Genomic DNA, 15,619 nt, shown 5'->3' on the forward strand with positions numbered 1-15,619 from the left:
CTTGCTTCCGCCTTATCTTTAATTGTATTTCGTTGCACTATCATTTACAAAAACGTGTGTGTATAGACGTGTATGATGTGCAAATATATATGCGAGTGTCCACAGTGTATTGAGCTCGGGTCCGCGGGTTCGCTAAGCCTAAATGACTGTGCGGATCAGTCATCCTTACCTGCGGAAAGGAAAGAAAGAAGCGTATTGTGTAGCATCGTACGGACATGATGCGTGAAAGAGTTAAACGTTCTAGGGTTAACAAACTGGCGCGTTACGCCAAGTAGAGTCGGCCTATTCGCGTATATCGCGCGATACCGTATGCGGTATTTCCTACTCGCGGCAGACGAAACTTACGTATACGTCATCGGCGGAAGGCCGGCCGGGTCGATTAATCGGCGGTGGATTCTCCAGTTTCAGAGAGCGTGTTTTCCGCGGCGGTCGGGGTTGGGATGGGTGGCTACACCTGGGGCGCTCCCACGCCCCCGCCGGGATCGCCCTACAGCCCTGTGCCCGTGACACAGCTGGAGCTGCTGGCGAAAAATTTGGCGAACCTGGCGCCCGCAGCCGCCACGGGGCAGCAGGCCCTGAGCCTGCAGGGTGTTGGCGTTAACGTGGCCGGTAGTCTTCATCACGCGCAGCATACGCAGCACACGCAGCACACCCTTAACCTCACCGGAATTCACCATCTGCATCACGGTGAGAGATCTATCGGTATATCAGCGAAAAAATGTTCTGGAATCTCGGAGTTGGAAAAATCGTGAAATACTAAATAATACAAATTGACATGAAATATAGAGAGTGTAGCCTTTTTAAATTTATAACGACATCTTCAAGACGGACGAGTAGTTTTAGTTGACGTTTAAGAACTTGTATATGAGTAATTTCCCTCGCGGCACCATTATAACTTACAAGAAATTAAAAGAAGCAGAATTACACATAATATATTGATATATGTGTTAACAATGTGCTAATGTTAAATCGCCCTCATCCTGATAGCATCAATGGTATTACTATATATATGTATAGTTAATGATACCCGGATACCCGGATAACTCACTTTATCCGATCCAGATCATCAGTCCTAGTTAGTATGTGATAAACAAAGAAATAAAGTCGCGTCAAAGAGGTAAGTGTAGCAGAGTAAGTACCATATCTTTGATCACAAAAAAGCGCTATCAAGAATAAAATAATTGGCATGTTACATTAATTATATTTCTTGTATTAACTAAATAAATATGACGAATTTAATCAACGGAATTTGATAATCGAAGAAATGAAGTGACATTAGAGGGGAGAGTAGATTAGAATAGAATATCTTCAGGTTTTTTCACTTAACAAGTAATTTTACGTAACTCATTACACGAACAGCAATTTTATCTGTACAACAAATGAACACTTGTAACACTTCCTCCCACGCAGAGGAAACATCGGAAAAAGCTCGGAAAAAACACGAGTATAAGCGAGTTTTTCCTATATTCTCCGATTATACGTTTCACTGCTGCGTTTCGACAATATTTCCGCGGAAATCATTTCCATCAAATTATTTTACAAATTATTGGCACAATATCAATCATCACGAAAATAGCACAGGTCGTTACGTTCGGTTCTCATTATCTAAGACTCTCTTATTTCTCCGCGCTATCGATGTCTATATTAATTCATGAAAAATAACGCGCTGTTGACGTTTGTACCCCGATGTACCGCAATTACGTGAATTAATCGTAAAGGGTGTGAATACATTAACGAAACGATTTTCTATGCTTTTTCGACGAAAGGTGGCCTCCATCAGAACACATTCTCGCCTCAATTGTCGCTAGTAACCGGCGCACCAACGTTGACCATCAACAACTTTTCGTCGCCCAACTCGAGCAGCGGCATTGCGCCGACGACGGGTGTCCTCCTGCAGGAATATCAACCGCCAATAGGCGCGACAGCGGCGGCGACAGGATGTACCGTCACCGTGAACGGTTCGTCCTGTCTAACGAACACCAGCAGCGCGACCAGCAGCATGATGATGCACGGTGGTATCGGCGGCGGTGGCAACCAAGCGATCGGCAACCAGATCGCCGTTCAAGCCGCCGCCGCCGCCACGAAGAAACGGGAGGCTTTCCTTTCCAGTCAAGGCCAACCGGTGAAGCTGGAGAACAAATCGACCAGGGCGTCATGCCTCTGCAGGAACAGCAACGGTACGACGTCCGTTCTCCCTCGGATTTTTCCAATGTAAACTCCAGTGAATCGCGCATACGAACGCGTCACGCTTCGAGATTAGGGCTGATGCTTTGGACCAGGCAAAATAAGCCGAACACCCGGATACCTGCTCGCCATTCGAAATATGCCAATATCCGAGTATCGTTGCCCCGTTCGGAATACGAATCACATTTTTTTCAGTCTCTCAGATTTTCAAATTTTTATATTCTAGAATCTCTGAATGATTACAAAGACGCTGTCGGGCTTCGTTTAATTTTCGGATTATCAAAGCTTTGAATTTTTCTTCTCATTTTTCATAATCTGAACTTTTCTAAGATTGTATTTCTTCATACTTTTTTAAATTTGAAAGCCAATCTCCAAGAAAATTGAAAAACTCTAAAAATTTAAGTTCGCAAATTCGATAAACTGAAAACTGAGATGTTAAAATTTAAAAAATTACTGTCACACGCATCATAATGGATTGCCGATCGAGCGGCATCGCGAAACTCCAAATTATTATGAACTTGTATGCGTTGACCGCGAGATCGGGAATTGATTGATTACAGGAAAGACAAAGATGGTGCATTCAGATGTGGGATGCAGCAGGACACTACCTGTCGTCTCGTCTTGGAACGGACCGGATAGCAGCGCTAGTGCTAACAATAGCGCTGCTAGCCTGACCGTAAAAAGGGAACCTTTGGCTTCGGTGCCCTGTCAAGTCGCAGAAGTTTCCACATCCCTTCATGCCACCACTACCTCCGTCAAGATTGAACCCGTTCCACCAAAGTCCGAGAATGGTAAGTCGATCCCCGATAAAAAGTCTCGTCTAAGAAAAGCCGATCCGTACAATCATAATTACATTTAAATTACGTACATGGTTACGTTACGTCATCAACCGCACACAAAGAATCGCCATTCGTCGGATACGTAGGCGATACGTAGACGCAATATAGGATCTTGTTTAAGATACAAATAATAACGTTTTCAAAATCAAGATATATTTAAACTTCTTAATGAAGAATTGTCGTTTGCGAAAACTGCGATATACAAAGCTCTTGTATAAGATAACAGATAACCGGAATCAATATGATCGCACTTTTCAACCGCATGAAGAATCGTCACGCCGTTCGCCTAATACGAAGGCGGTGCGACGCCTTTTTTGATAGGCGCACAAGTATGAGAGGAGGGAAGAAACATGCATAATCGATGTAGAAGCGTGAGGGTAAGAGAAGTAAAAGAAAGAGAGAAAGAGAGAGAGAGAAAGACAAAGAGAGAAAGACGATGTGAGATGAGATTGTGCGAGACGAGAGACCGACCGGTCTGTCGGTCGGTTGGTTCACAAGCGAGATGGCGAGAGGAAAAGAGCAAAGAGGTGAGGTGTGCGAGAGAGAAAGAGAGAGAGAAAGAGAGCAAGACACAGAAAATAAGACAGAGAAAGAGAGAACAACAAGCAGACAGTCTCGTTAAAGTAGGAGGTGCGTGGCACGCATGGCGACGCAAATACAAGGCGTGGTTCGAAAGAGTCTCGACCCTCTCCCCGATCCTGACACATCCGCACTCCCTGGTATACCACACGGCCCTCGTGCCGGTGCGTGATGCCCACACGTGTTACGTCATGCGAGCATAACGCGTGTCGCCGAAGGTGCGGAGAAAAGAGGCGGACGGCGAGGAGGAAAGAAAGGAAAGAGGACGAAGCAAGGGCACGGGGAAAGGGGAAGATCGAGATGGTGATTTAAATGAATGCACTTCCGAGTCAACTGCCGCGTTCCGGTAAAAATACGTCGGTTCGAGTGTCGCGCGAATAATATCAAAAAGAGCGGACGGATAGATTGAGACGGTGAATTCTGAATGAATGCGTTTCGAAGTACGCGTCGACGCGGACGGAACGTACGTAAACCACTAGAGCGTCGATAAAATTTTAATACACTGCATGACAAAAATTTCGCGAGGCTAAACGGATAAGATCGATAATCCAGAAGGGAAAAGAAGGGGAGATCCAGAGAATGATTTAAATAAATGCATTTCAGATATGAAATCAGACACGAAATCCGTGTGAAAAGTTGCCGTATTGAAAATTGCGTTTCTTTATCTATAATCACGCCCACGATTTATCTGCAGTAACTTGTAGATTGAAAAGTCTAAATCGAAATGGTTTTGATTTCAATTAGTGCGCTCACAATATCCGTACATAAAAATATGTAATGTAAAATTGAACTGGACGAAATATCGATTTCTCATTTCCTAGAATCCCTCGATTCAATGCTAGTTCGTGATCTCTACTTATAAACGCGACACGTTCGTATTCAAAATACACAGAATTAAAGAAGCCCACGTCAGTATTCAACGATAGATCGATATTCAATGATAGATCGACTTTGTCAATCAATGTTCTTCCGAGAACCGCTTCTGTTCGTGCTTCATCATAACGTAATCTTACGTTCTCCATGGGTTTACGATCGAGTCGACAGCGAGTGTAACATCGCAGTTTCTCTCGTTGCGATTCACGCGCGATTTCCTTAATCGTTTCAGGGATAGCCGTCTCTAATGCGGGAGCCGGTGGCATACCGGTTGGCATTGCTGTGGCGAGGCAGCGATTGCAGCATCAAGAGACTTCGACGTCTATGCGCAATGTGTCCTTAAGTCATCACACGTCCCATCACGCGACGAGCTATCATCATTTCCAGCCGGACAGTCTGGGTAAGTTTTTCTCACGGAGATATCACGGTTATGAAACTCTATTCCTCAGGCGCGCGCGATGAATGAAAATCGCGAGCGTACAACATTGGTGCATTCTTACTCGCAATGGAAAATCGACATTTAATAAGGCGAATATAATACATCGTACTCTTGGAGCCCTCGCATGTAGGAATTATGCCTGTCGCGAGCATGAAAAAGCGGTGCAAAAAGTGTAAATGGTAGAAGTATAGTATTGCGATTTCTCTACAAAAGTGTGTGAATTCTTTTCATACTACTATAATTGATAAAAACGTAGCGTTGCAATGGAAAATTGTTTGCAAGGTCTACGTTCCAGTAAACCGCACGATTGTCGCTTTTTATATCGAGTATATGATATCGAGTATCTGAAGGAATATTAGATGACCAAATATTGGTGGCAAACTTCGACAATTTTGCAACATTTTTGTTTCAATTAAAGAATATATCTTTCAAATGAGCATTGTCCCCTCCAGTTGCATGCAATATTACACGATACCCAGTTATGTAGCATGTTCTCGCAGCGTGATCGTTCAAGTTGTAACTCTAAAGCGAATATTAAAGAGAGGTCGCTTAGGTTTGCTGGCGTATATTTGAATGAAAATTCATTCGTCGCGCGATGAAAATCTTTAATATCAATTGCATGATACTTTCCCGATCCAACTTTTCTACGCTTATCGCTTTCAATATCAACGTACGAGGAACGATTTACCTGCTGCATTGTCTCGTAATCTTAAGCGTAATTTATAGCGAAAAAATAACGCCGCTATTACGCAGCCTGGGGCTATTATTTTTATGACGATACTTCTTCGAAAATGACGCCATTGATAGAAGAGAATGTGCGGTTTTACGTATAGATTCTAAGTACGGACTTTTAATTGGCAATCTGTGAAACTTTAATGAAAATCTCTTATTAATATAATAAAATCATCAATATATGAACTGAATTTTCGGTAATCTTATTTGAGAATTCTTACGCTTATACCTATTACCTTAAAATCTGCAGAAATCTCACGGTTTCGATATTTTAATCTGTTTTATAACGCAAATCTAAAAAGGACCAGAATATTATTGCGCAATATTACGGGTCATATCCGACCGATATTCATTGAATATTCCGAATATTCCGAACTAATGCTCATCTACATCTAATTTCTCTAATTGCTGGCTTTTATTGTCATTTGGTGGAAAGGGGAAGCCATCCATAGCTCGGGGGTTTCCGCTCCCTGCCACCGACGGTTGCTCCCCTCGATCTCTCTGCCGATCTTTATAGTGAATGAATCTCGATGAACAAGTCTGGGTCCGTTGTAGGTTCCAGCACGGCCATGGCGGTAGGCGGCACTACCCTGGTGCACTGCGGAGGGCCTGGAGGGGAGGATCGTGCGGCCCACCTCGCTGCCATTCCCTCCGGGGCTCTCGCGCCCTCGCTGAGCCTGAATTCCAGTCTGAATTCCAGCCTGAATTCCACCCTGGGCAGCATCGGCGGCGGACCGGCGGCCGCGGCCGATACGGCCGCCGCTGCTTGGCCGCCCACACTGTGGCAGTATCCGGCTACGGCGGCCGCAGGTGGGTAATCCGCGATCATCATTATAAAAATAATAGAGCGCGATGTGCGAAACACCACCCCGAACTCCGTCCAATTGATTTCGTAAGATAAACGAAATTTTACGAATCGAAATCGAACGAAACTTCGTGGGACAGATAATTTATGCCGCCAACACGAAAATCGTAATCATCTCGAAAGTCGAGGTGATTAGAGATTAACGAATCAGAGATGCGAGAAATACGAAACTGCGAGAAAATATGAGTACCTCTCGGTATCGATCGTGATAAAACGGTCTGTAAAATTCTGTTAACGCTAATTAAATCGTGTTTGCTCTATACTAACACTATGCGTGTACTTGATTATTTACCGAAGTAAAATTTGATGAAAGAGTAGCGCGCACTACTGGAGAAGCGGATATCGGGTTATTTACCTGCATCAACGTAAATTCGCATAATATTCATTTTTGACAGTATAAACAGATCGCATCAATGAACAAAGGTTCGAATTAATTAACATCTCGCGATGTGCGTGTATCATACGCACATCTATCGTGAGGGATTAATCGGGCCACTAACGAGCGACCCTATACACAATTTCGGATCGAATTCACCCCTCGCGTTGACCTCCCCGGCCTCGCTGACCGAGTGACATTTATCCAAATAACGTTGAACTACATCGCCCGGTCTGCAGCTCGCGCGCGTATTTTCGCGCCGTGTAAATCATTCACGCATATCCCGTTTAATTTAATTCGTCGCTCGATAGGCGTTCGGACAAAAATTCACGCGTCGAAGCGTTGCAAAACCGATTTTACGCTTCTTCGACAGATATTTAAATAACAACGGTGATAATTATAATAATCTCTTCGTTTTCTTGTGCCAAATGTCGGAATTACGATATGAAAAATTGCTGAACAAAAAAAATGTCTGAAAGACCAATAATTCGACAAATATTTTTTAAACTTTTACGTTGTTATGCGGTCAAATGCATATCCAAGGGAATTATAACATAAAAATATGTACGAAACAATCAAAATTAATACACACGGTTCCACAAAGGATGAGAAATTGACGTTGCTTTTACAGCGATGCCAACGGAGCCGGTCGGCTTTCCGCAAATGGGTTCTGGGCTGCAAGGTGGATTACAGTTAGTCCGCGATCCAACGACCGGACACATTCTTCTTATCCACGCTGCGGGTAATGCGGAAATGCGATTCTAAACGTATATCCCTCTTAACGTGCGACGCGGCGAAAATCAATTTTACGTTATTTTTCCTCGACAGAACAAATGCAGCAGGCTCTGGTGTGGCCGAATTACTCGAATCACAATAGTAACGTTGCACCGCCGCCACTCCTGCTACCACCGCCTCCACCCTCGATACAGCTTCTGGGTGATATCGGCGGCGCGCGATTAGTACTAACCGAGAACAAAAGAAAACAACAAAGCGCGCTGCCGATAGTCAAGATCGAGACGGAATGCAGCAACAGTCCGACAACCATAATCAGTACGTAAAATCACTTTTCCTAGCAAAGAGGGAGAGTCCTTGTTGGAAACAAAACGAAAAAGCTTTTTTAAGAGAAACGAATATAAGCAGCTATGATTGTAGAAAAAGCTTTTTAAAATACAATAAAATATCATGTTTTTTACGCGTTTTACTCTTCTTCTAAAAAATTCTTCTAAAATTTCTTTAAAATTAAAAAAAATTTATCGATGCACTGCAAAATTTAAATTAATTCTCTTAAAATTTCCCCCCAAAAAAATCGGATCGAATGGTATATATATAGCTGCATATTACTGGTGCAGCGAATCGTTCAGTTGTGTCGCATACATTACATAACCGCGTAAAAATGTTCCGCGATTTTCCGCAGCGTCTACCGAGTCGTCGAAGACCGCCTTGCAAACTATGACGTCCGTGACGGGTGCTCTGGTACCGGACGCAGCCCTGGTTACCACGCTGCATTATTACCCTCAAGCGCCGGCGCTGGTGCAAATCAGCCAGGCCGAGCCTACCACCACGCACTGCAGGTCACAGGTAAGTAACATCACCTTTCACCAAGATTTAAACACCGTGCGCGCCTATGCCGAAGCGCGGTATGCAACGTACAACGCGAATTATTGCGCGACCGACCGACCGACCGGCCGGCCGGCGCAATATCTATGCAGATAGCGATGCAAATCGGGTTTGCCCATGATTAATACAATGTGCCACAACGTTTCCACATTATGCGAATGGCTGGACCGCGCCCGGAGTTTGACGTAATTACCGCCGCACTCCACCGCACCCGCCTTCCCCTCTTCCGTTCTCGCCCGAAGGTCTTTCTCTTTTCCTCGTGCGAAACAAATCTAACGATATCTGCGCGGAACGTTAACTAAATCTTGAATCCAAAAAAATTTGAGAGCGCCGTCAGATAAGAGTGCATATGAAACAAGGTTCTTTACGTCTTTTTTTATCCTTTTATGATACCCTTACGAGAAATTAGAGAGAACTTTAATAATAATTTTAAAAAAGAGATTTTTTATGCGAAACTCTGACAATTTTTAAAGAATAAAATTTTCACGAAGGCTACGTCGCCGGTCTCGTGTCTGACACCACCCCCGGAAATACCGGCGACGGTTCACGCGATCGAGCCACCGTCATTCGGGGTTCAGGACGCCTCAAATCAAACCGATGCGCCTGAGGACGAGGAGAAGCAGGAGGCTCTCGTGAAACAGGAGCAGAATCTAAGTCCCTGCCCGGTCGCGTCCCAATCCACGGGAACGAATCTAACGAATTTCGAAATCGTGCCATCGCCGACGGAGAGGATCTGCAACGTCGTTAGAATCACGACAACTACGACTACTGTAAATCCGACCGCGTGCGGCATTGTAACCAAAGTGGACAAGGCGGAGAACACAATCATCAACATGGCCGATTGTGCTAAATACTCGGCGAAAGATGGAAGAGGTCTCGTGCTCAAGGCGATTGAGAACGATACTCGGGTCGAGGAGGAAGTTTGCAAGGACGACAAGATGACGCCTGTTTGCAGCAGGGGCAGCAGGCTCGGTGCCAGAATCATCGAGATCACCGAAGAAAATTGTGATAGTTTCCACGAGAATCTGGAGTTTTTCGCAAGGAGAAGAGACGTGGAACAGCGAGATGGTTATTCCAAGGGCGAGGAGAACAAAATTGCGCAAAATCCTAACATCCATGAAAAAGAGGTAAGCTGTCAATTATTTAAAATTTTCTGTATAACGTGATTTTCTTGTAACCCGTTTCGTTCTGGATACCTTCTAGTGCAATATCTAGAATTGTCCTTTTCAGGTCGAATCGAAGACCATCGATGCTGCGGATAACATCGAAATTCATCGTCAAACATGTTCTAAAACATCGGACCCGCCAATCGTCAATGAGATAAAATTAGACGCAGCCGATTCGACGGAGACATTAAGAGTCAATTGCGAGAGTTGCGACAAGAACCGGAATACCTCAAACGGCGAAGCCCGGCCTCAAATTACAGTCAAGTCTTTCGACATGCCTAATATCGATTGTGACGATCAGGACGTGCAACAAGTAGCTATCAAGCAAGAGACTGACGACAGTTGTTACGAGACGTGCTACAATACGTCTCAGTGCGAGCCAACGTCCACCAGCGACAGATCCAGATCCAGCTGCGAGAAATCGTCGCAGGAAGCGACGAAAAGACCATCGGTGGAGAAGTCCCATCATCCGGGTATCGAGAACGTGGTGGAAAAGCTGAAAAAAAATGCGGCGGCACTGCAAGAAGCCGCGTTACCTCAAAAAATCGAGGAATCCATGGAGACATCGAGCGTGGAGAATATCAAGCCGCGGAGATATTCCGAAACGATACCGAAGAAGTTGCATCTTCTACGATCGTGCCAGTCTCTGGAGAGTGGCACGATCGATACCGAGATCTCTTCCTCGCAAACTGCGATATCCGAACAGCATATTAAAGATCAATTGGTACTTTCGCCTCAAAACGACAGGCATTTGGTTAGTAACGAGTGCCTACTTAACGAGAACAATAACGACAGCAGGAGTAACAACAATAATATCCAGGTGTTCGAGGAAAAAAAATTGTTAGCGAAAAACGAAAAGAATGTCTCTCACGATATTACCGCTTACGTTAAGCCCAAGACTGTCTGGCGCTGCGAGGTACAACCAGTCGCGAAGCCCAACGTGACCCGTAAATTCGATCACGTCTCCGAAGACGCGGAGGCAAAGTCCAGGATACAGAAGCAAAAGCCAGCCATTGATGTGAGCGGTCTCGAATTGCTGTCGAACAGCATCGAGCAGTTGGAGCAACGAGTCGGCCAGCCGGAACATCTGCAACTGGATACGGACGTCGAGAAGTCACCTGTTAAAAGCAAATTGATAAATCAACAGAGTGAGAATAATAACAATAACGTTGGTAGTCCTCTCGGCTTACTCTGTGCGCTGGCCGAACAGATTATGGAGGTGGGCGACAAGGTTCCTCGGAAATTAAATCTCGAAAGCTCGGAGGAAATCTCGCATGCCGGTAGGTTACTGTTGAATCTGGGCAGAAGTAGTTCTCTCGAGCAAAACGAAGGCAAAAGAAAGTATATTGAGCCTGACGATCACCGTTCAAAACGACTCAAGCTCGACGATCGCGAAGAGAAAACTGAGAATACGTCGCTGAATTATCATGAGAAAGACATCGAAGAACAGCCAATGAAAGTTAACGAAAGAAAGCAAGGAAGCGCTCTGAAAACAAAAGAGAGAACCAAGAATATCGATAATTTCTCGGAGGAAGAAATCAATAAGATCACCGATGAAAAAACTATCGGCTCGGAAGATCGGTCCCTCAATAGAGACGATGAGGAGTGTTACTCCAATGTAGAAGCTGTTAAAAATCTTCAAGTTCTCTCGGATAAAACACCTGATAATTTACGAAGTAATGACGCGCTTTACGATAGAACTCCGAAAGAGGACAACCTGTCGGACTCGGAGGGCGAAACATTCGAGTCAAAAGTCCTGTCGGAACAGTCAACGAGCTGCGAAATTAGAGATTATAACAAGCGTAAAACATCTGTCGAAGAGAGGGACAACCACGACTATAAAAACGCCCGAACAAAGTTAGAGGCGAAGAAGTTCATAGCCAAGAAAGGAAATCGCGATAACGAGGACGACTGGCCAAGCATGAACGCCACAGAACTTGACATGAGAGTCAAGATGGCCGATATTCAGAGACAATATAGAGAGAAGCAGAAGGAGCTTTCCAAGTTGATTCCTAAAAAGGATGATAAGAAAAGTTCTGGCAGACCGCGGAAAAAGAGTCACTCTTCTACTAGGTAAGTGTGAATAAAAAAATAATAAATTATATAATACAGAAAACTCGACGTCATTTTCATACTTGATCAATTTTAAGATAAGAAATATAAAAAGGCAATATACAGGATGTGTCAGGAGAAAAAAAAATATTTCTGAGAAGTGATACTATCGGTCAGTTTAACCAAAAAATGTTCATATGAACATGTATCCTATTCCAAATTATTTCCAAGATAATTTGAATTTGATGTCGACAGTATTAAGAGATAAATTTTATCATCTTTAAACATCTCTAAAAATAAAGTTGAAACACATAGTAAATTTACATGCTAATTCTATGTTTCAATATATAATTTGATTAACAACAATTTCTTCAGTTCTGACCATGGGACGTTATCATCGCCATCCGCGGTAGATGTTATGACCTCTCCGTCGCGAAGATCACCCTTGAGATCACCAGAATCACCGGAGCCTGGCGCATCTTCGCCGATAGCCTCAGCTGTTCTGACTATGCCGAAATGCAATGTAAATCTCGTGAAACTAGGCGAGCCCAGAAGTCATATAAAACTTTTGGATAGTATACCCAGTATTCCGATAGCAGTACCGCCTGTGACATCGCCGATCCCGATATTACCTGGTTCCAGCAAAGCAGCACAAGAGGATGACGAGAAAAGTACGGAAACGGTACGTAGATTAATGTCTTCCTAAATAATTTTATTTATTTATTAACGTATTTATTTTCTTGTTCACTTCTTATTACTAACGCAGCGTAAAAAGCATAACAAGAGCATAGAAATTTTAGAAATGTGTGATTCTCTATACATTTGTTCATATTAATTTTCTATCTTTCAGGTGAGCTATGACACGTCGTCACCAGCACCGACTGTCGCAAGCTCGACTTCCGCTTCCAAGAAGAGAAAAGTCGGACGACCGCGTAAGCTCACGTGCACCTCCGGCAGTGCTAGGCACTTAACGGAGACAATCGTCGCTAAGAAGCCTAAGAGCAAGAGTTCTCTAGTTGGTTACGTGCTATCTTCAAAGAACAGACATCTACAAACGAAGGTACTAGCTTTAAAATGTTATTTTCTATTTCCAAACATCTGTCATGTATTATTGATTTTAATAAGTGCAATGCCGTCTTTGTGTTTTCAGCAATGCATAAATAATAAAACCGATTATACCCCGTTGCCATTCAAATCAGAAGTCTCTTCCCCGAAGCCACAAGTCAAGACGCAAAAAGTTACGAAAATGAAGGCAAAGCCAGCAAAGCAAACTCCGCTGCATAACAAAAATGTAATCAGCTCGATTATTGCCGAAAAAGCAAAGCTAAGTCAAGAGGTGAAACTTGAGAAGCATAGCGGTAAGATAAAACCGAAACTTAAAGCGGAGGTGAAAGTGAAAAATTGGGAGGACGACGAGAACGACATAGTACAACCTGAAAACGTACCATCTGAAAAACCTATAATTCAAGATCCTATCGAGGTAATAAATTTTTAAATTTTGTCGTAAATTTCCGCACAATTTCGCAAATACATAATTTAAGATAATTTAAAAAAGATTAACAAAAATTCTATAAAGTTATAAATTCCTAACGCTTAAAAATATCTAAAAATTTTTATTAAAAAATTAATTAATTAAAAAACAAATAATTAATTTTATTTTAGTTCTTGATGCAAATATTAAGTAAAATTGCACCTTCAACAAGTTTCGTATGATCTTTGATGGTGCCTCAATGAGTACATTTTACAAACAGACAACATTAGCACAAAACAAAAAAAAAAGATATAACATTTCTCAATTAATAAAATTTCTTCAATGTCTATCAGGAGATGCAGATAGAATCTGCAGAACAATCGGAGGAGACGGAAAGCTCACGGCATGAGAAGTCAAAGAAAAAAAAGCGAAAATCCAGTTCGTCGCAATCGCCGAATCGCGACAAGAAGGATTCTAAGCGGCGCAAATCTCTGGAGTGCAAACAGTGCGCCAAGGCAGCTGCAAGGACTTCCGAGAGCATTGTCAACCGATGCAAGTTGACGTCTGCTCATCTGGCCATCGATCAGCTGCGAGTTCTCATGGCGATAGGCGGTCTCTTCTATGCGGGCAGACTGAGCGCTGTGCAAGCGCCCGATGTTTACTCCATTACGCTGGATGGCGAACGTGGAAACAGACCGCATATTCACTCGAGAGAAGAGATCCTGAAAGACGCGGTAATAAGTCTAGACTCGCGCCTTGACATTCGGAACCAGCGACATCGACTTAATTTAACTTGTTGCCTTACAATAAATCAGATGCGAATTAAAATCCAAATTTAACAAATACGAGTCTGATCCTCGTGGTGTTCACCAATGTCTTGGCCAATTATGCAATTGTTGCAGTAGACAAACGTCAATTCTGGCATACAAAATTAGTAAAGAAGGCAACGAGTTACATACATATGTACAAACATGGAGATTGTACCATTTAAAGAATATACTTAAGAATGTTGATATTATTAGTTACAAAAGACTTGGTTAGTATTATAATTCAGATTATAATAATTATTTTTATTTGTACTTATCACTTATCAACTGCCATTAATGCTTTGCCGTAACAAAGTTTTCTGAATATTAAAATTATTTTATATATTTAATTATATATTTTTAATATTACTTATCAAAATTTCATTCCTCTTTTATGACGTAAGAAAGAAATATTATCACAGGTAAATCTACGATTAAAATAATATCTTTTAAACAAAATTTCAAATTCTTTTTATTCAAGTTTCTTGTAGGAGATTGAAAAGTGATCGAAAAAGTCTTTTGTGCAACAAAATTTTATTATTCAATGATCACAGTATAATTCGTTTTTTTTTATTTTTGTTATTTACTTACATATACTCGAGTCTATTCACTTATGTATTCTCTTGATAAACAGCTGATAAGTTAAATACAAAGAAAAGAAAAATTAAAGAAATAAATAATAATTCTTCCTACAAGAAAAAAAAAATATATTGAAAGTAAAAATATTTTATCACGTAGATCGTGGAAGTGTGTCCGACTTCGACGAAAGAGCTATCACCCGGCACGAGATTATGCGCGTATTGGAGCCAACAGTATAGGTGTTTGTACCCGGGAACGTCCGTGAAACCTATGGTACCTGATCCGCAGCACGACGAGAAATTCGTCACCGTGGAATTCGACGATGGAGACAGCGGTTTAATTGTCTTAGAGGACATCAGACTTTTACAGCCTAATTATCCTGTCGTAGGTACGTGTCTCACGTATACGTATTTTTATGTCGCTCAAACCAGGATGTAAAATGTCTCCTGTTATATAATAAAATAAAATCGCGTTTTTATCTCTCTTTTTTTAATCTTTATCTGCAGTATACGATCCGAATCCTCTACTCTCATTGGGCAAACGACGGCGACAAACGTCGACATCGGAAGACAAGCGTTCCGCGTGCAATCAGACCGCTTCATCAAATGGTCAGAGCGTTCTGTCAACGTCTCGGAGTGTGATAGCTGGCAATAACAGTTTCGCCACGTGTCCCTACGTTCCTAAGGTAGAATTGACAAACGCCAACGATGGTGCCGAGGCGGAGACTGAAACGAACGTCGAAACGAGCAGTACGAGCGGTACGGAATATCGCAAAAGAAAGCACATGAAGAAAATAAAAAAGAATAGGAAGCTACTTGAGATTCAAGAAGGCAAGAAGAAGCATAGAAAGCATAGGTCCTGTAAGGAGCATCGAAAGCATAAGCATAGAAAACATCGAAAGCACAAACACAGACATCATGGCAGCAATGGCGACGCGAACAGCACAAGGTGTGTACATGTCGTTACAATCTGTCGTTACAATATATTTATGTATTTTATACTTTACATCGCAATCAAAAATAAAGGAAGTTTTATTTATTA

General features: G+C 42.6%; 1 protein-coding gene across 1 annotated transcript in view; it reads left to right on the forward strand.

Annotated features, from left to right (window-relative positions):
• The window catches only part of LOC105455390, a 49,337-nt gene that overhangs the window by 27,581 nt on the left and 6,137 nt on the right, over positions 1-15,619 (forward strand). Inside the window, exons 4-19 of the mRNA XM_011698682.1 lie at positions 403-687; positions 1,767-2,177; positions 2,745-2,975; positions 4,708-4,875; positions 6,202-6,456; positions 7,519-7,629; positions 7,716-7,937; positions 8,302-8,465; positions 8,996-9,631; positions 9,735-11,743; positions 12,098-12,404; positions 12,573-12,782; positions 12,873-13,202; positions 13,547-13,927; positions 14,738-14,966; positions 15,085-15,526. Coding sequence (XP_011696984.1) covers positions 403-687; positions 1,767-2,177; positions 2,745-2,975; positions 4,708-4,875; positions 6,202-6,456; positions 7,519-7,629; positions 7,716-7,937; positions 8,302-8,465; positions 8,996-9,631; positions 9,735-11,743; positions 12,098-12,404; positions 12,573-12,782; positions 12,873-13,202; positions 13,547-13,927; positions 14,738-14,966; positions 15,085-15,526 — 6,391 coding nt within the window. The remainder of the gene's footprint in view (positions 1-402; positions 688-1,766; positions 2,178-2,744; positions 2,976-4,707; positions 4,876-6,201; positions 6,457-7,518; positions 7,630-7,715; positions 7,938-8,301; positions 8,466-8,995; positions 9,632-9,734; positions 11,744-12,097; positions 12,405-12,572; positions 12,783-12,872; positions 13,203-13,546; positions 13,928-14,737; positions 14,967-15,084; positions 15,527-15,619) is intronic.

Source organism: Wasmannia auropunctata, unplaced genomic scaffold (assembly GCF_000956235.1).
Source record: "Wasmannia auropunctata unplaced genomic scaffold, wasmannia.A_1.0 LD335903.1, whole genome shotgun sequence".
NCBI lineage: Eukaryota > Metazoa > Arthropoda > Insecta > Hymenoptera > Formicidae > Wasmannia > Wasmannia auropunctata.